Source organism: Scardinius erythrophthalmus (assembly GCF_964197995.2).
Source record: "Scardinius erythrophthalmus genome assembly, chromosome: 8".
Taxonomy (NCBI): domain Eukaryota; kingdom Metazoa; phylum Chordata; class Actinopteri; order Cypriniformes; family Leuciscidae; genus Scardinius; species Scardinius erythrophthalmus.
In genome coordinates this window covers 21,825,123-21,840,901 of record NC_138228.1, presented here as the reverse complement: position 1 = coordinate 21,840,901, position 15,779 = coordinate 21,825,123, and the positions used below count along the sequence as shown (strand labels likewise).

Sequence of the window (15,779 nt, the reverse complement as noted above, 5' to 3'; positions counted from 1 at the left end):
GATGTCAAGTTAATGCCAGAAGTGAACCGATGTAGTTAATAGTGCGATTTACCGGCGCCATCACTTGGATTTGTTCCTCAGTTGGGGAAATAACTTAATACTTTATCGTTTCATACGCTGTCATTCGAAACAGCCTTGCCTTTGAAAAAGAAAGAAAACAACATGATGCGGACGTGTAGAACTTTATCCAAGAGCTGTTGTAAAGCCTATAGCCTATAAACAATCTGTTACAGTAATTTCCTATTATCTATGCAAAAGCTGCTTTGCAACCATATTGTTAAAAGCGCTGTATAGCTAAATGAAGGCGACTTGACTTGACTAGAAATCGAATATTCAAGCTGTTTATTCAATTTTCTACCTCAGAACGAAAAACGTTTTAGAAATATTGTTTATAAAATGAAAAAGGAACTCTTTTCTAATTTTCTACTTTAAATATTATATCAAAAAACTATACTGAACGAAAGATACACTGATTCAATTACACTACTAATTGCAGTTTGAATAAAATAATTCAAACCTTTATCTAAAATTTATATTTTTATATTTTATATAAATTTAAAACATTCTGTCTTTCAGACTTTCTTCTGTGAACACAAAAATGTTTTGCAGAATGTTCATTGAACAGTCATCAGCTTTCTTTGTAATCATTTGCTTTCATATTTTTCATACAATGGTTGCAAATGGATACTGAGGCAGCCAATGCCTAATATTCTGCGTAACATCTTTTGTGTTCCTCAGAATAAGGTCCTCGGGTTTGGAACAAGTGTGAATATTTTCACTTTCTTGTTAACTATCCCTTTAATATTTTGTACTTTTTTATGTTAATATTTTGTTTCCCCCATGTTGGCAATGTTGTACATACATAAATGACATACATGTTGCAATGTAATACATACATAAATGACATACATCATCCATATTTCCACATTTGTATTAATGACACTATAACGCAAAATGAAAGTTTCTCGTGCGCACGCGAAAGTCCTATTTTTTTTTTTTGCATAAGTCCCCTCAGGGGTTCCGTACTCTACAGACAACAAGAAACAGAATTTGGACCTTAAAGGTGCAGTAAGTGGTTTTGAAGAAACGCTGTTGATAATTGAAATTGTCCACCTCCAAAATGCATGAACATGCAATAAAAGAGTGGATATCTCTTTATCATAGCTGAAGTGAAGCACACCAGCTCCAGACAAACAATGACACTCAAAACCACCCTGTAACTACAGCTAACCTTACAACAATAGCATATCTTGGTTCTGTGAAACATAGCAAAGCCAATGTATGGAGCAGAAAACAAGGCAACCTTGTCATTTTCAGACCTTCCCGCTTAGGCCTCTCCAGCGCTAGAAAGCTAGAGGTCCTAAAGCCCTTGGCTGATCATAACCCTTCTTTTTCTTCTAACCTCTTCTCTTTTGTAATGTCTCTCAGCCACTTCTCTTTCTACAGTCTTTCTTTAAATCTCTCTCTTGCTCACTCTGTCTCCTCCCCCATCATGAGTGGACACGTCCCCTGTTGCTGATTTGCTACAAGTGTTTCATTGTGCTCTGTCCGATCCACTTTCAACAGCATTTCCCAGAAATCACTTATTGCACCTTTAACTATTGATATATTTTTTTAGTTCTATAGAGTAAGATCACAGACATTTATTAATAAAGCATGTTGTAATTTTAAATACGTGTGATTGTCTCGTTACATACCCGTGTATGCCATATTCTTCGGGTTTCCGTACGGGGTTCCCGGTTGCACTGGGCTGTACACCGGGTTCATGGTGGAAGACAGCCTGTTCTTACTGAAAAACAGATAGACAGAGACAGCATATGAGTTACGCCAGTGTTGTTTTGACGGGTATGAACTTCTGCAATACTATTATCTGCCTAAACAAACCAAAATAATGATAAAACATAACACACACACACACACACACACACACACACACACACAAGCACAAGTCTCAAATTCTCTAGGCACTACAGTCTCACCATACATCATTTTTCAGTGGTCTTTTTTTTACCTTTTTTGAAGAATTACATAAAAGGGCTTTTCACACTTTTAACCCTGGGTCATTCTAAACCCTGGGTAAAAGGAATCCTGGGTTATCTTGCTTCACGTTTCACACTGTTAATAATATACCCGGAGTTGACAATTAATCGTGGGTATTCATAAGATGAAGTTTCACACTTTAAATTCCTATACCTAGGGTTAACATACATATTTGCATATTTGCTTTGCAAGTCTCACTGACTGGATGAACGCAGCATGTAACCTGTTTACATAAAGGCTATAGCATTGCCGACTGTAAGAATGAAATGGTCTCTTCTTCACACCAATTTCCGTGTGTTCTATCGTCATTTGACATTTTTCATATTCAAACCAGCATCCATATCACCCTGTAGCCCAAGACTGGTTGCCCAGCTGAAGCTAAGCAGGGTTGAGCCTGGTCAGTACCTAGATGGGAGACTCCTGGAAAAACTAGGTTGCTGCTTGAAGAGGTGTTAGTGAGGCCAGAAAGGAGTGCTCACCCTGTGGTCTGTGTGGGGATGGGGACACTAAACTGTCAAAGAGCCCAGTCCTTCGGATGAGATGTTAAACCGAGGTCCTGACTCTCTGCGGTCTCATGGCACTTCTCGTAAAGAGTAGGTGTGTAACCCTGGTGTCCTGGCCATATTCCATCCAATGACCCTTGCCAATCCCCATCCATTGAATTGGCTCTATTACTCTCTCTCCTCTCCACCTATAGCTGGTGTGTGGTGAGTGCACTGGCGCCAATGTACTGTGGCTGCCGTCGCATCTTCCAAGTGGATGCTGCACACTGGTGGTGGTTGAGGAAACCCCAACATGATTGTAAAGTGTTTTGGGTGTACAGTAGTACATATGAAAGCACGTGGATATAAGGAGGAGGGTTTCCTAACCCTGGGTAAAAAGCGGTGCTAACCCTGCTTCTAAATTACAAGTGTGAAACGTTCCTTTATGTTCCTTTAAAAGTGGGATTAACCTGTTAACCGTTGCCAGTGCGCGGGCGCAATGAAGCGTTTTTTTTTATATATAGTTCAAAGTTACTATCAGATTTAATGTTATACCTTGACAAACTATACATCATTAAAAAGATAAAAGACTCAAGTTTCAGTATTTGACCACTATTGTATTCTGAGAAACCTATAGCGACAGTTATTTAAAAATTTGTGTCAGGAGTTATGAAATGAAAAAATGAGTTGATACCTTTGATATGAACTATGCGCGTCAGCCGCTTTCATTCATAAAAAAACTCCCGTGCTGTCGTCATGACAGCGATACACAAAACAACGTATCAGAGCTTTAGCGATACACAAAACAACAGGGCTTTAGCTCAAAAATGTGCAGATTTGGAGAAATATTGATATATTCTCATAGGTTTACATCAGATTTCTATAGACAGGAATAATATTTATTGAATTTATACCCAAATGCGTCGATGTAATCATTATGAGCGCTTGGATACTCTGTGTTTTCAATTCATACCAATAGCCTGAGGGCGCCCTCGCCGCCCTGTGCACAGTATTAGTCCATCTATAGAACATGAAGAAGAGCCATGATCATGTGACATTCCAGGACGTCACTGATACACACAAAACTAACAAGAGATCGCTGTAACATGCAGATACAGACGTTTTGAAGACAATAAACATGTTTGCAATGATATTTGAGTTAGCTGTGTTTTTCAAGCCATGCCAGGTATTTCCATAATAATATATTATATTTATAATGTAATGCTAATCTATATAGACTATCATTGTGCAGAATACTATACCAATAGTATATTTTCTGTCAGATTTTTTTATCTGAAGCCAAATTAGATCACAGAAGATTATTTAAAATACTCGACTTGCGTTATAAAGTAAGTTTGGAGCACAAACATGGTTTTAATCTCATAAATTGTCATGTATTGATGGTGTGCTAAGCTAACATGCTAGCTAGCCCAGGTGCACCTGCCACCTAGAAGATTTTTTGAATGCTTACTGAAATGTTTCTTTATTCAAGAAATGCATTTGATACAGTTTAAAATGTGAGGTGAACTTTGAGAAAAGAAATTAGGAACTGAAACCCTATGAATAGCCTGTGAATAGCCAGTCGTTAGTAACTATAATGCAGACAAAAGAAATACATATTTAGAGCCATAACCAGGCTGGAGAGGTGTGAATGTGTTCAGGGGGAGACTGAGACTGAATGGGGATCGTTTGCACCACAAAACAATAGAGACAATATACTGGATAGATGGTTAGAAGATGACAATAAACATCAGTAGCATTTTAGCGTCAAATCAAAATAAAGTAGTTTGACATGGTCTTGAAAAACATTTAACTAAATACAGAGTTTTGGACTTATTATCTTTAGATTTTAAACATAAAATGTTTAGACATGTGGCTTTAGCTATAGTGCATTTCTAGATTGCCACAGTGCCAACTTCAATTTTATTTTCATGAGGATGTTTCATAAAAATTTATTTCTAATAACTTTACAAAACTTTGAAGCTATTTATAACAATTTTTTTCATTATGACAATAATTAATTCTACATTTACAATAAACTGGCAGGTGCTTTTAGTACAAATGGTTCATGAACTGTATCTTTTTCAGTTTGGGTATGTCATTTCTGGGGATTTTTCAAAAGTGGGGTTGCAGCTTAACGGGTTAAGAATGACCGGGGGTAAACAGTGTGAAAAGACTTGGCTATTTTAAGACCACGTTTCATGAGATGCTGTAAAGTCAATCTTCACATATGTTTGGCTGTGGCTTTTTACATGTTTCGGTTACTTTTGTAATGGTATTAGAGTTAATAGAAAATTCTTTATATTTAAATGCCAATAAACAATATATTGGCCAATAAATCAAAATTTGTTTAAAATTTTTGAGAGCCTGAAAAAAAAAAAGTCTTACCATTAAATGCCATGTCCCAAGCACTAATCAAATCTATACAGTATATAATTTGAACCAGTGTAAGTTTTAAAATTAATTTTACACTCCTACGGCCAACTTTCTTTATTAAAGTTTTTTAATTTATTGTTTAGTTTAGTTTAGTTTATTAATATCAGGACAATGTGCAGTTACATTAAAAAGATGGCTGCACCAGATTTAGCACTATGCTAATTTCCATCTGTAGTCCTACACAGTTAAAATTACATAAAGTTAAAATTACATAGTAAAGGCAATTAACATAAAAAAATAAAAAAAAATAAAAAAAAAATAATATATATATATATATATATATATATATATATATATATATATATATATATATATATATATATATATATATATATATATATATATGTGACCCTGGACCACAAAACCAGTCTTATGTGTAATTTTTTTAAAATTGAGATGTATACATCATCTGAAAGCTGAATACATAATCTTTCCATTGATGTATGGTTTGTTAGGATAGGACAATATTTGGCCGAGATACAACTATTTGAAAATCTGGAATCTGAGGGTACAGAAAAATCGAAATATTGAGAAAATCGCCTTTAAAGTTGTCCATTTCTTTTGGCGATAGTGCTGCATCCATTCACAAAAATAAATGTTTTATATATTTAAGGTGGGAAATTTACAAAATATCTTCATGGAACATGATCTTTACTTAATATCCTAATGATTTTTGGCATAAAAGAAAAATCTATAATTTTGACCCATACAATGTTTTGTTGGCTATTGCCACAAATATACCCGTGCGACATAAGACTGGTTTTGTTATCCAGGGTCACATATAACAAAGACAGTTAATGCAATATAAAAAGGCAGTTTACAGAGAAGGCACAATATACAAATATAAAGTGCAAATTACGAAATTGTGTGCAAAATTAGCTAGTTGCAATATTATAAGGTGCTAAATATATGGAGTGCAACAGTTTTTATTTTTTTTAACACACAAAACCCTTTTAACATGATTTTTAAAATTTAGTACAGGATCCAAGAACACACCTAGGTATTTAACTTCTTCCACATTTTTGATCATATGTAACTATCCACATAGATATTTGGGAGAGCACTTTGAATTCTTTTGTTCGAAAAATACATTGTGACCGTTTTCTCTGTATTCAATGTAAGGCAAGACTTGTTCATCGCCACAGATATTTTAGCAGCGACAGAATTGACATTAGAACCGTGAGTATATAAAACCGTGTCATCAGCGTACATCAAGACCTCCACGTCATCGCAGATGGAAGGTAGGTCATTGATGTACAAACTGAAGAGCAATGGCCCCAGAATAGACCCCTGGGGTACCCCTGTAGTACAGGATCTGAATGGTGAAGTTTTATCATTTATTCTTACGCACTGGTAATGGTCTGCTAGGTATGATTGAAGCCAACTAAGAGTGTTTGCAGCGAGATTGAAATTCCACAGTTTTGTCAGCAGCACTGAGTGGTTAACGGTGTCGAATGCCTTACGTAGATCCAGAAAAACGGCCCCAACCACCCCTCCCTTCTCCAGACTGGATTTGATCACCTCGAGGAAATAACAAGAAGCTGTGTCGGTGGAGTGTTTGGGTCGGAAGCCAAATTGCATGGGATGTAACATATTTCCATTGTCGAGGTGCTCAATCAGCTGTTCGGCGAATTTTTTTTCAATAACTTTAGAAACTGCAGGCAGTATACTAATGGGTCTATAATTCTTGATGTCCTTTCTATTTCCTGATTTAAAAATGGGCGTGACAATTGCAGTCTTACAGGACTAAGGGAATAGACACTCTCTAAACGATTGATTAATAATGTGCGCAATTGGTTCTGCAAAGTCCTCTTTATATTTTTTTAGTAACAACGAATCAAGACCCCATGAGTCCTTTGCTCTCGAGTTAGAGAGTGATGTAATAACTTTGTTGACCTTGCCTTCATTTACACATTCAAAGCCCAGTACTTCCACCAAAGTGGGTTGTGGTCCTCCTGTGGGACCAGCGGCCGTGGCCCCAACAATGGCTGCAAATGGTGTTAAAAGCAGCTCTGAGGGTTTACTTAGTTCCAGAATTGAAGTGATGAAGTAGTCATTGTCTTACAAATAAATAAAATAATGCCTAAATAATGCAAACAAGTCATTGGACAACATTACTTGCGTATAAAGAATCAAAATGCATGTGCCATGGATAAATAAAATGAAATGGCCTCTGCACGGACAATAATGAAATTATTTTAATTAAACCATATCGTTGATGAAAATAATACGAAAATAAAAAGTGCTAGTTATTATTAATAATGCATCAATGTTTTTGAAAAAGAAACATCTTAAATTAATATCACTTTTTTTTTTAAATAACAGCATTGCTTTTTGAGTTACGTGTACTGAAGATGAAGAGCTGAATGAACAATGGAAAAATGAATCATTTTGTTAGCGGGTTAACAACCAAACGCATCCTATATGAGATTAATCAGATATTTATACAACAGAATCATATTTCAACTTATATCTGCATAAAATGATGGAAATGCACAAGTGAACTTGAACTAAGTTACATGCTAGTCAGAATGTGTAACTCTTGTTGTGGATGCACATGCGCTCTTCCCGTAACAACGTGCTGAAACACGGCAACTAAACCCAAAGAATTCACAATGATTTATTACAATAGTGTTCTCTTTATGTTATGTATATGACAGTCCCAATTGTAGTTATTAATGATGTGCATTACTGTTTGAGCTACGCGCACTGAATGATCATTGGTGAACTGAATCATTTTACTACCGCGTTAACTTAAAGGTCCCATGGCATGGATTATTTTATTATTATTATTATTAATAAAAGGCATTTTTCCTAGCCTGATTTTAGCCTCTGATTTGAACGCTCTGTTTGAAGGGGCGTGTCTGCTGTGAGACTTCAGTGTAAACACTCACTGCTGAGATTGGCCGACATGCTTGCATATGAAATAGCTAGCATTACATGTGGAACTCTCTCGAAAACTTTTATTACAGCTATTATACATTTTTACTATTACAGCTATCGAGATTAACGAATTGTGAGAAGTTTTTTAAGCATTTAGATATATTCCCATCACATAAAAGGTTGCAGTGATGAGCATTGAGCAGATGACAGTCTGTTGATCGCGTGAATAAAGATCTTTTCATTGCAACGCAGTTTCTGCACTCTCACTAATGCTTTCACCAATGCAAACATGATGTAAATTCAGTAAGAGCTTCGTTGTGCAGTGTAACAGCGTCATTGATTTCATAACGAGTTTTGGCAAGTGTCCAGATAAACACGCGCCGTGTGATTGACAGCTTGGGCGATTGGAAAGGGATTGTTCTTTGATCGCTTTCTGTATATATTTTAATCACAGTTTAAATAAGATTATTTTCATCTTACTAAGAGAAACGATGTGAAGTTGATATTTTAGTCACTGGCTTGATTTACTGATGCATAAACAGTATTGACTGATTTTGAGAGAAAGATTATCTGTCTGAACTTGAACAATTACACATCAGAAATTCACATAACTCACTGGTTTTTCAGAGGCTCGGATGAAGGAACTAATAAAGTGAAATTTTCATGCCATGGGATCTTTAACCAAATGCATCCTATATGAGATCTGATATATATGAAGAGTTCAGATGCAAAAGATCTTATAGAATGATCATTTTTTTATCAAGCTTGTATATTTAAGTTCAGTAATTTCACTTAAATGGTAATTTTCATTGCCATTTAAGTGAAATTACTGAATTTAAATATACGAGCTTGATAAAAATTATCATTCTAGAAGAAAATTTCAGATGGCACTTAGAGGCTTTTGCATCTGAACTTGCATCTGAATATATATATATTTTATATGTGATGCGATCTGGGAAAACCCGTCGGATGTCGCGCTGGGCAGGTTTCAGTAAATTCCAAAAAAGTTTGAATGTCAGTTTTTTTTTTTTTCAAATTTTTTTTTCATTAAATTATTATTCTTTAACATCTTTTCTCTTATCTCTGAAAATATATTGGCAAAATTCCCTTGTTTAGTGCAGAAAAACAGCGATTTATAGTGTCAAGCTGAAAATACTCTCTTTCTCTAATGCATTTTATGCGACCATTTCCTCTAACGCCTGGCAGAGGTGAAAAAAAAACAAAACAATCGCCGTATATATCCCATACACCTGTCCGTCTCTTAACACTACAAAGATAGTTTACCTATAAAATAAACCACATAACATGTACAGTGAATGTGTATTGGTGCGCATTTCGCGCCAATCCTGTTTAAACTATAACGTCACACAGTTTTATAACAATTGCGAGATGGAGGACAAGCGTCCCGACGGTGACAGTTAATTAAACCTGTTTTTCTCAAAATTCCGTTCCTGAAAATCATAGCGATCGGCCGACTTCAGATAAACACAACATTTTTGCTACCAACAAGCTATGGTAAAAATAAAAACAGATGGAAAGGGCTTAATACCAGCTTCCATATGATATCAAAACCCTGTAATAGGTAAAATTTTACCATGTGGTGGGTTTTCCCAGATCGCATCACATATATATACACTGACAAAGAAATGAAGGGTCTATAATTTTTATGGTAGGTTTATTTTAACGGATAGAGACAGAAGATTAACCAAAAAATCCAGAAAACACATATTATACAAAGGTTGTAAATTGATTAGCATTTGATCGTGTGAAATAAGTATTTGATCCCCTACCAACAAGCAAGAATTCTGCCTCCCACAGATTGGCTATGTGCCCATGTGGAACACAGATTAGTCCTGCCACTTTAAGAAAGTACTCCTAATGTCAGCTCATGTGTATAAAAGAAACCTGTCCACAGAATCTGTATCTTCCATTCCATCCTCTCCACCACTATGGGCAAGACCAAAGAGCTGTCAAACGTCAGGGACCAGATTGTAGACCTGCACAAGGCTGGAATGGGCTACAAGACCATCAGCAAGAAGCTTGGTGAGAAGGAGACAACTGTTGGTGCCATTATTCCGAAATGGAAGATATACAAAATAACCATTAAATCGCCCTCAGTCTGGAGCTCCATGCAAGATCTTGCCTCATGGGGTATGGATGATCATGAGAAAGGTGAAGGATCAGCCCAGAACTACACGGGAGGAGCTTGTTAATGATCTCAAGGCAGTTGGGACCACAGTAAACCAAGCAAACAATTAGTAACACACTATGCCGCAATGGATTGAAATCCTGCAGCACCCGCAAGGTCCCCCTGCTCAAGGCGGCTCATGTATAGGCCCGTCTGAAGTTTGCCAATGAACATCTAATGATTTAGAGAAGGCTTGGGAGGAAGTGCTGTGGTCAGATGAGACCCAAATTGAGTTCTTTGGTATCAACTCAACTCGTCGTGTTTGGAGGAAGAGAAATGCTGACTATGACCCCAAGAACACCATCCCTACAGTCAAGCATGGAGGTGGACACATTATGCTCTGGGGCTGTTACTCTTCTAAGGGTACAGGACGACTTCACCGTATTGAGGGGCTGATGGACGGGCCATGTACCGTAAAATCTTAAACGAGAACCTCCTTCCTTCAGCCAGAACACTGAAGATGGGTCGTGGATGGGACTTCCAGCATGACAATGGCCCAAAACATACTTCCTAGGCAACAAAGGAGTGGCTCAAGAAGAAGCATATTAAGGTTTTGGAGTGGCCTAGCCAGTCTCCAGACCTTAATTCTATAGAAAATCTGTGGAGGGAGCTGAAACTTAGAGTTGCAAAGGATTTAGAGAGGATCTGTAAAGAGGAATGGACCAAAATCCCTCCTGAGATGTGTGCAACAGAGAACCACTTTTCTAGGCCATGGTATGGGATTCGATTACTATGCCTCTGAGGGAGCCCAGCTTATAGATGCTGGTCTCTCAACTGAGGTTGTTAAGACCATTCTTCACTCCAGAGCTCTCTCCACAAGGAAACTGTATGCCCTGAAGTGGAGTGTGTTCACTTCTTGGTACAGTGGTCGTCAGCTGGACCCAGTTAACTGCCCTGTTGGTACAGTGCTGGAGTTCCTGCAAGAGCGATTTGCTCCAGTTATCTCCGTCCACTTTAAAGGTGTACGTGGCGGCCATAGCTGAATATCCCTTACTTGGTATGTTTTTAGGGAGAGACCCCTTGGCAACACGTTTCCTCCGTGGCACTTTGAGGCTGATGCCTGCAGTACACACTAGGGTACCGGCATGGGATTTGGTCATGGTGCTCCAAGGCCTATCCCTGGCTCCCTTTGAGCCTATTGAGGAGGTTCCAGTCAAGTTTCTGACTCTCAAGACGTCGTTCCTCCTGGCTCTCACTTCTCTTAAAATGATAGATTTACAAGATTTCTCTGTTTCCCTTTCATGCTTGGATTTTGCTTCCGACATGGTAAAGGCGTTCCTTCTCCCTAGACCGGGGTACATTCCTAAAGTTCCCACTAATGTGGCCAGATCTATTGTCCTGCAGGCCTTCTGTCCTGCTCCATTCCAGGATTCTGACCAGAAAATAAATTATCTGCTTTGTCCAGTTAGGACATTGGATGCCTATGTCCACAGAGCTGCTCTGTGGCGTAGATCAGAACAACTGTTTGTGTGTTTTGGACCTCCCAATAAAGGGTCCCCAGAGAAAGAGCAGAGAATGAACAAATGGATAGTCGGGGCTATCTCTCGTGCTTATGAATTGGCCGGACTGCCTACCCCTTTGGCAGTGCGGGCCCATTCAACTAAGAGTATGGCTATCTCTAAGGCTCTAGTGTCAGGAATTTCACTTCAAGATGTTTGTGATGTGACAGGCTGGTCCTCACCACACACATTCATGAGGTTTTACGTCCTAGACTTGGGCTCCACACCTGGGGCTCAGGTGCTCTCGTCCTAGTGCTTTCTTGATTCACACTAGAAAGACAATGGTCATTGTGGCGGCGTGGGTATAGACGCAGCGCGAGTTTCCTTGAAATGAACACCTCTGTTCCGACTGCAACCTCAGTTCCCTGAAGAGGAAACGAGACGCTGCGTCACCCTGCCATACTTTCTGAATGCCTGTTAGCGACTTGCTTCATCCTATTAGAAGCTAGCGTTACACAGTATGGGCAGGGTTTATAGTTTCCTGGTTGATGACGTCACCCGCTTCTGACGTCGTCACACCATTGGACTGATTTCACTCATGCTTCATGACGCAATCACACAGAGTGTTCCCATAGCGTCAACTGATGCAGCGTCTCGTTTCCTCTTCAGGGAACCGAGGCGATTTGCTGCTCAAGAAACATTTCTTATCAGTGTTTAAATGTTGTGCTGCTAAATATTTTTGTGGAAACTGTGATATTTTTTTTCAGGATTCTTTGAATAAAAAGCAAAAAAAAAAAAAAAAAAGTTTTGAACAGTAGCGTGATTGATATAATTTTATCAATAATTAAATATGAATATTTTCTTGTTCAAGCTATTTCCATATTCTACGTCCTTTAAATATCTAATAACATTCAAAGATAAAGTGGTGGTCATACTACACGTTGTGTTGTGTTTACTTGTAGCCATCCAAAAACAGCAGACTGTATTTTACAAAAGTATATTTGAAAACCTTTGTCTTTCACTGTGCACTAAAGTTCACATTTGGTGAAACCATTAGTGCCACCAAATGTGCTACCATTAGCCCTAATTTTCCATCAAAACACGTTTAAAAGAAAACAAACTTTAAGAAGTGAAGCAGGATAGTAGATGGTAAATAAGAAAATTTACATTTGTTATCATTTATTATGTATCATGGAATTTATTATATATTGATAACAGAAGCCCTTGACTGTGACATCATATCCTTTAGCTCAAGTTCCTTGCAGGGTCTGAATTTTTTTGCATCCTTAAAGTCTAAAGTGATGGATATTCACCAAGGCTTCAACTAGAACAAGAAACAAGTTTAAAAATGAGAAAAATTAGAAAAACAGCAGTAGGGGGACGTTTCCATTGTAAAACTGAACTACTGATTGTCTGGGACGAGATTGAGGATAATCTAATCCTTACGGCAAACTGGGTGTGAGTATGTGAGTGTATGAGTGTGTTACCCTCCCTCATTGTGCATGTGTGTGCGTCTGATCTCACATGAACACTCGATGCCATTATCAGTCAGTCGGGGGGAAAGACATGAATAGGGGAGGATTATGCGTCAGAACTTCCCCTCACACCACGGCCACACACGACGGAAATGGGAGAAGGCCGTGTGAGCATGGAGCTGTTAGCAGGTGTTCATATGTATCGTGGTTTTGTGTGTGTCACGAGCATGTGTGTGTGTGTGTGGGAGAGTGGATATGTCAGAGGGGAATGTGCCCATCAGAGCGAGAGGATGACACCCTCACAAACACAAGTATGAAAGATGACACCCTCATAAACACAAGTATGAAAGATCAAAGGAGCTTGATGCAGCATTTAAATTATCCGAAAGATTTTATCAGCATGTAAAATGCATTAGAGACGTAAAAATAATTTGGCAAACTGCAGAAAAAAAATTTAATAGTCTTTTATAAAAGCAACAAGTCATGAGAGGTCACGCATTACAGTGATTTTACTATGTTCACTGCACATGCATGTGCACTTGTTGTGCTTAACAAGATCCCTTTACTACTGTAAAGTCATTGTAACACATGGGGCCCTATTTTAACAATCTGAAACGCAAGTGTCAAGCGCAAATCGCAAGTAACTTTGTGGGCGGGTCTTGGGCGCTGTTGCTATTTTTCCGGCGGGATAAATGACTCTTGCGCCTGGCGCAAATCTAAAAGGGGTTGGTCTGAAGTAGCTTCATTATTCATAGGTGTGGTTTGAGCGTAACGTGAAATAAACCAATCAGAGCGTCATCTCACATTCCCTTTAAGAGCAGACGCTCTTTTGGTAATTTGATAATTTGGGTTAATGTGTAAGCTAGATGTATGCTTTTATAATAATCTATCTATCTATCTATCTATCTATCTATCTATCTATCTATCTATCTATCTATCTATCTATCTATCTATCTATCTATCTATCTATCTATCTATCTATCTATCTATCTATCTATCTATCGTAATAATGTATAATTTGCAAAAATGAAAACTGCTGCTTCTGTGTAGATGAGAGAATCAATATGCATGTTGTGCACATGCTACATAGATTATGGCCAAGCATGCGCCCTTAAAATAGCATAATGAACAACGTGCAACACGCCACTGACTTTAGACTAGGTTTTTTCTGGTCAGTGGCGCAATTGTTTTATGGAACAGCAAAATAGCACCAGGGATTGTTTGCGCCGGAACATTGTAACATTGCTAACATCGTTCTACATAGATAAATAGCATATTAAACCATAATATGCTGCCATTAAAATATAAATAGTGTTGGTCAAGCACACAAATGACACTTGCCACAGCACACTGGGATTGTTTGACCGTTATTTGACTATGCCATAAAAACAGCACAGAGACTTACCAAACATTTTAATAATTTATTGGTAAACTAGTGTTTTCTGAGTCAGTGTTGGCTGCAAAGGTGAAGTTGTGAATCTCCACAGCATAGTGGACGGGCACGCATAGAAATGCATGAGAAATGCACGTATCGAATTTAGATCGGTTCATTTTAAAAGTAGACATTTCAATCTTCAGACATATAGAATATGTGAGGCAAGTATGCACTCGTATGAGCATGAGTTTTGTTTAATTTTTGTGACGCGCTCCAGAAGTTCACACGGAGACCAAGACAGTAAAAAGTGCATCCTGTTTGTTTTCTTTATTTTACAGAAGCACAAGTTTTGTTGTTGTTGTTGTTGTTGTTGTTGTGAGCGTACACATATAAAAGTAGACTAGTTTAGAATGATGAATTATTCCTATCTGTATGAACAAAAATGATGGAGCATTTTAAATTCTTTGAGTTCTTGGATTTGCACCAAATAATATCGCACATTTATCTAAGTCAACATTAGAGCGAGGGACCACGTTAAGTTGCAAACGTTAGGCTACTACTTGCGTGTTTCAAATGATAAGCCATATTTGAGATCGGTGAATGATAGGTGAACATATGGAATTCCTGGCCGACATACTATAATTACCAAATGGACCAGAAGTGTTAAAGATCTGTCTGTCGCGGAATGCGTGACTTCGCCACTTCCTGTGGAAGTTTTATTCCTCTGCAACTAACTGAATAATTAAAATTTGGTTGACTAGGTGATTGCACACTAGCGCAGAGCAAGCATTTCAATCCATTCAATCCATATATATATGTTTGTATGTATGTATGTATGTATGTATATGTTAAATATTGTAGTTTGGATTCTTTCATTGTGATTATACTGGCTGGGTTCTCAAAAGTTTAGAAAATTGACAGCATATTTTGGGGCATTCTGAAGAATTTTTTTTTTTTTTTTTTTAAGAAATTAATACTTTTATTCAGCAAAGATGGATTAAGTTGACCAAAAGTGATAGTAAAGACATTTTTAATGTTACAAAAGATTTTTATGTAAAAATAAATGCTAATATTTTTAATTTTCTATTCATCAAAAATTCCTGAAAAAATGTATCACGGTTTTCACAGAAATATTAAACAGCACAACTGTTTTCAACATTGATAATAATAAGAAATGTTTCTTGAGCAGTAAATCGGTATATTAGAATTATTTGAAGGACCGTGTGACATCCTTGTGTCATCACTGGATAATAATACTGGAGTAATTATGCTGTAATTATGCTGAAAATTCAGATTTGCATCACAGGAATATAAATATAAAAAAAGAATGGCCATTTTTCACAATCCAATCACTTAAACCAAACAAATAACAAAAAGATGTGCCTAAAATCCATCACATCATCAATATAAAAGTAAAAAGTGTTGTGAATGAAATGTCATGTTGTCTTTAAAGGGGTCATC

The 15,779-nt window shown here is 37.5% G+C and overlaps 1 protein-coding gene across 3 annotated transcripts in view; it reads right to left on the bottom strand.

The window, feature by feature from the left end:
- The window catches only part of fam168a (family with sequence similarity 168 member A), a 62,162-nt gene that overhangs the window by 19,793 nt on the left and 26,590 nt on the right, over positions 1–15,779 (bottom strand). For all 3 annotated transcript variants that reach the window (XM_081373258.1, XM_081373257.1, XM_081373259.1), the window contains one exon: positions 1,698–1,789. In XM_081373258.1, the coding sequence (XP_081229384.1) occupies positions 1,698–1,767 (70 nt within the window). In that variant the 5' untranslated portion in view covers positions 1,768–1,789. The remainder of the gene's footprint in view (positions 1–1,697; positions 1,790–15,779) is intronic.